At 40.2% G+C, this 4681-nt stretch overlaps 1 protein-coding gene across 1 annotated transcript in view; it reads left to right on the plus strand.

The window, feature by feature from the left end:
- Positions 1-4681, plus strand: part of LOC112551503 (protein eyes shut homolog) — a 579454-nt gene that overhangs the window by 356956 nt on the left and 217817 nt on the right. The window contains 1 exon segment of the mRNA XM_025212766.1: positions 3292-3400. Coding sequence (XP_025068551.1) covers positions 3292-3400 — 109 coding nt within the window.

Raw genomic sequence — 4681 nt, forward strand, 5'->3', positions numbered from 1 at the left:
CCCTACCCCCTCACTAGCACTGTGCTATTTTTAGTCCCTCAGTCCATTCCCCCACCCCCAGATGGATAACAACCCCCTTTGGACCACTCCTGAGCCCACCAGAACCCCCATCCCATAAGCTGCTCCTGGTATGAGTTTTAGTGGTGTTCAGCAGTGGGAGCCAAGCAAGTAAATCTGGGAGGGAGGAGAGGACGGAGTTATTCATCTAGGAAAGGGAGAGTGGGGTAGGCCAGGGAGCTAAAATAGCCCCTGGTCCCCAGAGATGGGGGAGAGAGCCCCCTTTCCCTCCTGCAGGCCCTGGCTGCCCTCCTTGACTCTGCTTTCCCCCTCTAACCTCCCCAATGTGCCCCCCCCATGGACCCTTCCTGTCCTCACCCTACCTATTCCCCCCAAAGATCCCACCTGACTCCTTGATCTCCCCAATTTCCCTCTCCACCATAGTCTTCTTGCCCCTCTAAGGCCCTCAACTCTCCCTCCCTAGCCTCCCATCTTGGCTTACTTTAGACTGGGCAACCTTAGATTGGTCTAACTTCCTCCTCACCTCCTTGAATGTCTGTATGCACCCCTGGTGTCTTAAAGCTTGTCTAACAGCTTTCCCGGTATATAGTTTATTCAATGAAAGATATCATAAAAAATCTTTGCCCAGGATCTATACTGGCTCTTAGCTATTAAGTGACATTTGTAGCATTGTTTTTGACCTGTGAATCCTCAGATGAGCTGAGATTCCACTTTTTCTCAATATGCATATACTGTAAACTGAGAAATCCAAATAGATTGTAAAATGGCCAAATATCTAACATTATTTTGACTAGATATCAAGCCTACCCTAAAGAAAAGTCCTCTGCAACAGTGGAGTCACTTACAAGGATGGCATGCCACGTTTGAGCCCATCATCAAGAAACCTAAGATACAAATAAAAAAAATTATTGAGTATGTATCTTCTTTGAGACCAGAATAACTATGACAAAAATTAAATTAAGCAAGTCAGATATTCAAAAGATATTTTAAAGAATACTGAAGAAATCCCAATTATTGTGAAACAACAAGTAGGAACAAGATATAATAAATCAAGACTCACTTCTAGGACCTGGGTAGAATTCAGGAGTGATACTGGTGATTCTTACAAGTTGCTCCTTCTTACAAGCATTCAGGAAGGAGACAATTGACATCAGAGGCCAAACATTCAATAGGCCACTTCTCTGATGAGTAAGAGAATTTGTTGATAGGAAAGTAGAAATGCTGTCAATGATGAGACTATTTGAATTACATGATTCCCACAACAGCAGACAATTATATCTACTTCCTCTGTTCAACACTAGCAAGTTTTCTTTGGCACACTTTTTAAATAGGAAGGAAAAGGGAAAGCAGAGCTTATGCTAAACTTACAATATGCTAAAGGATTTTTTTTGATAAAGGAAAAGATAAAGGATAACATTTTGAGAAATGTCAGGCCATTTTCAAAAATGACTTAAGCACTCAGGTCTTTAAAGTCATCTTAACAAGTGCTCTGGGGGTGGGGTGGGAGAGTGCTTTAATTAGAATGGCTCTCAGGAGCTACATTAATTAAAACGCCAGCAGCATCTCATGTATTCAGCTTCCCACACTTCAAAATGGTGGCCAAGGCATTTTAACTAAAACTCGTTCGACAAGCTTTAGTTAAAGCAACCTCACTATCATTTTGAAGCACGGGGATGATGAATACTTGAGCCACCAAGGCTGCTGGATCATGCTAATTAGCACAAACCAGCAGACTCGATTAATCAAACCTGCTCCAACAAGCTGTAGTTACAGCATGTCCTGCATGTCTACAGGCATGTAGGTTTCAGCAAAAGTCCATGATAACATTGAAAATGATAAATGAGTTTTCATTCGAGTATCTCATGCCACAGTACAACATTTGTTAAGCATTTATTTTATGGATTAAAAAAACATGCACAGACAGAAAGGTAAAAAAATATATTAATTAGGAACATAGTCTTGTGCCTACTTAAATCAAAGGAAACTCCCCATTATCTTCAAAAAGCTGAGGAAACTGGAAAATTGAGGCCCAGCATGAACTGGACATGGTATTGCACATAAGAATAGGTGGATAAAATAATTAATACAAAATGTTATTCATCAAACCTGAGTGACACTTATGAAGTTCAAAATATTCCAGGCAGCTGAAAATATAATAGCCTTCATATTTATTTAGCTATCAAGATGAAAAATCTAGCAGTTAGTTAAATTGTGGAAGTGGTTTTTTTTCATGAGTTTCAAAAATTCAGTTGTGAACACAGAACATTAAGGGTCTTCTTCTGCAAATCTTTTTACAATGAGTATCATTGAGCAATGATACTTGTCCTGATGATTCTGTTTAGCAAGTTTTCAACAAACTTCCCAAAACCACACAATTTGAAGGATACATCGCACACCCTTTTCATTTAAATGTGAAAATTCAAAGTGAAGCAGGGTGTTTCTGGAGAATTAACAGAGTTCAGTTTTAAGCACGCTATCAGCCAATGTTTTCACATTCTGCCATTACTGTAATAATAAGTGTTTGCATTCATTTTCTTTTTGAATATAAAATACATTATTTGAAAGTCCTTTTGCAGGACTGAATTTTTATTGTTGACAATGCACATAATTAATCAGATTTCATCACATAAAGAACATGAAGAATTCTCAATAGCTTTATTGAATGTTTCTAGTATTTACTTTACAAATTCCCTTAACCTTATATTCTTCTTTATCTCTGAAGCTCAGTACCAGAGTGTACATTAACAGCATGCTTCCTTAGTAGCGATAACTGTATCGCAGTGTAATCTCACTGCTCAGAGGTATGCAGCCTTTCATTTCTTATTCTATTTCTATTTCCCCTGTAGGCTGGGAAAGGGAAATTTCCACCTAGGGAGTTCAGCATCATTCAACATTGATGTTACTTGTCCAACAATTCCTTACACTAGGGAGACCATATGTCAACTACAGTTAGCACTTACAATTTATCAATACCCACTTACACATGTAAAGATCTCTCTCTTTCTCTCTATCTCGATACATTTCAAACACTGGTTTTGAGAACAGTAGGAAGGCAAATAAAAGACAGAAATAAAAAAAAACAACCCAAAAAACTTACATCCTTTGTCTCTCTCAGTCCATGCATTCAAAGAAATTCTGGTGTTGCTATTGCCCAGAGAGGGTCATCCTTTACACAGGTAGAAGCATCTATTTCACCCTCCCCTTGGTGTATGAAGTTTGAATGCTCTGCTGTCAACAGCAGAAACAATAATGAGATCTTTTGTTTCCTTCCAGCTATATGTTGCCTGTTGGCAGTCCTGGAAGTTACTGTATGATTGAAATAGCTGCAGAAGGAAATCCTCCTGTACAACACCAAGTCTTTCTGTCATATCAGGTGTCTCAGGTGAGCTTGGAAAACATCATAATCAAAAACTAGCTACTTGCTTAGAATATTACACCAATATCTACACCTTAATTTTTCTCCTAGGAGGTTGCTAAAATTGATTATTATTTATTTACCTTGGATTTTCACTTAATCAAAACAAACTGATCTGTTTACAGATATCTGTTTATAAACCAGTTATACATATTATGTATGTCTATAGGCCGTTTTATATCATCCTTACATAAATGTGTTTTTCCACTAGCTTCTTCAAAATTTCTACACTCTAATTAAGTTAGAAACCCCATCTAGCACCAAGAGATTTAAGTATACCAAAAGCTGACTTGACTTTCCTCTTGCAGTACCCGAGACAAGACACCGGGAAGGTGATATAACTAGGCCATAACTTTATTTAGATAACATATCTGGGAACTATCCGGCAATAGCTCCTGAAGTACAGGCCTTTGTTCTTTTGTAACTTACTGCATCTAATGGAGAATTACTATCCATTCCTATTCTGTTAAGCTTCAGCTTCAAAACAGAAATTTGCTGAACTGCTCTGAAAGACCTCATAATTTTAAAAGATATCTTATAGATTCATAGATGCTAGGGTCAGAAGGGACCTCAACAGATCATCAAGTCCAACCCCCTGCCCTGGGCAGGAGAGGGTGCTGGGGTGAAATGACCCCAGCCAGATGCCTATCCAGCCTTCTCTTAAAGACCCCCAAGGTAGGGGAGAGCATCTACTCCCTTGGAAGCCCATTCCAAGTTTTGGCCACCCTTACCGTGAAGAAGTTTTTCCTGATGTCCAGTCTAAATCTGCTCTCTGCTAGCTTGTGGCCATTATTTCTTGTAACGCCCGGGAGCGCCTTGGTAAATAAAACCTCACCAATTCCCTTCTGTGCCCCCGTTGTGAATTTATAGGCAGCCACAATGTCGCCTCTCAACCTTCTCTTTCAGAGGCTGAAAAGGTCCAGGTTCTCTAGTCTCTCCTCGTAGGGCTTGGTCTGCAAGCCCTTAACCATACGAGTGGCCCTTCTCTGGACCCTCTCCAGGTTATCCGCATCCCTCTTGAAGTGCGGTGCCCAGAATTGCATGTAGTACTCCAACTGCGGTCTGACCAGCGCCCGATAGAGGGGAAGTATCACCTCTTTGGATCTATTCGTCATGCATCTGCTGATGCACGATAAAGTGCCATTGGCTTTTCTGATGGCTTCATCACACTACCGACTCATGTTCATCTTGGAGTCCACTAGGACTCCAAGATCCCTTTCCAATTCCGTTCCACCCAGCAGGTCATTT

The sequence above is a fragment of the Alligator sinensis genome, unplaced genomic scaffold, assembly GCF_000455745.1.
Source record: "Alligator sinensis unplaced genomic scaffold, ASM45574v1 scaffold635_1, whole genome shotgun sequence".
Classification (NCBI taxonomy): Eukaryota; Metazoa; Chordata; order Crocodylia; family Alligatoridae; genus Alligator; species Alligator sinensis.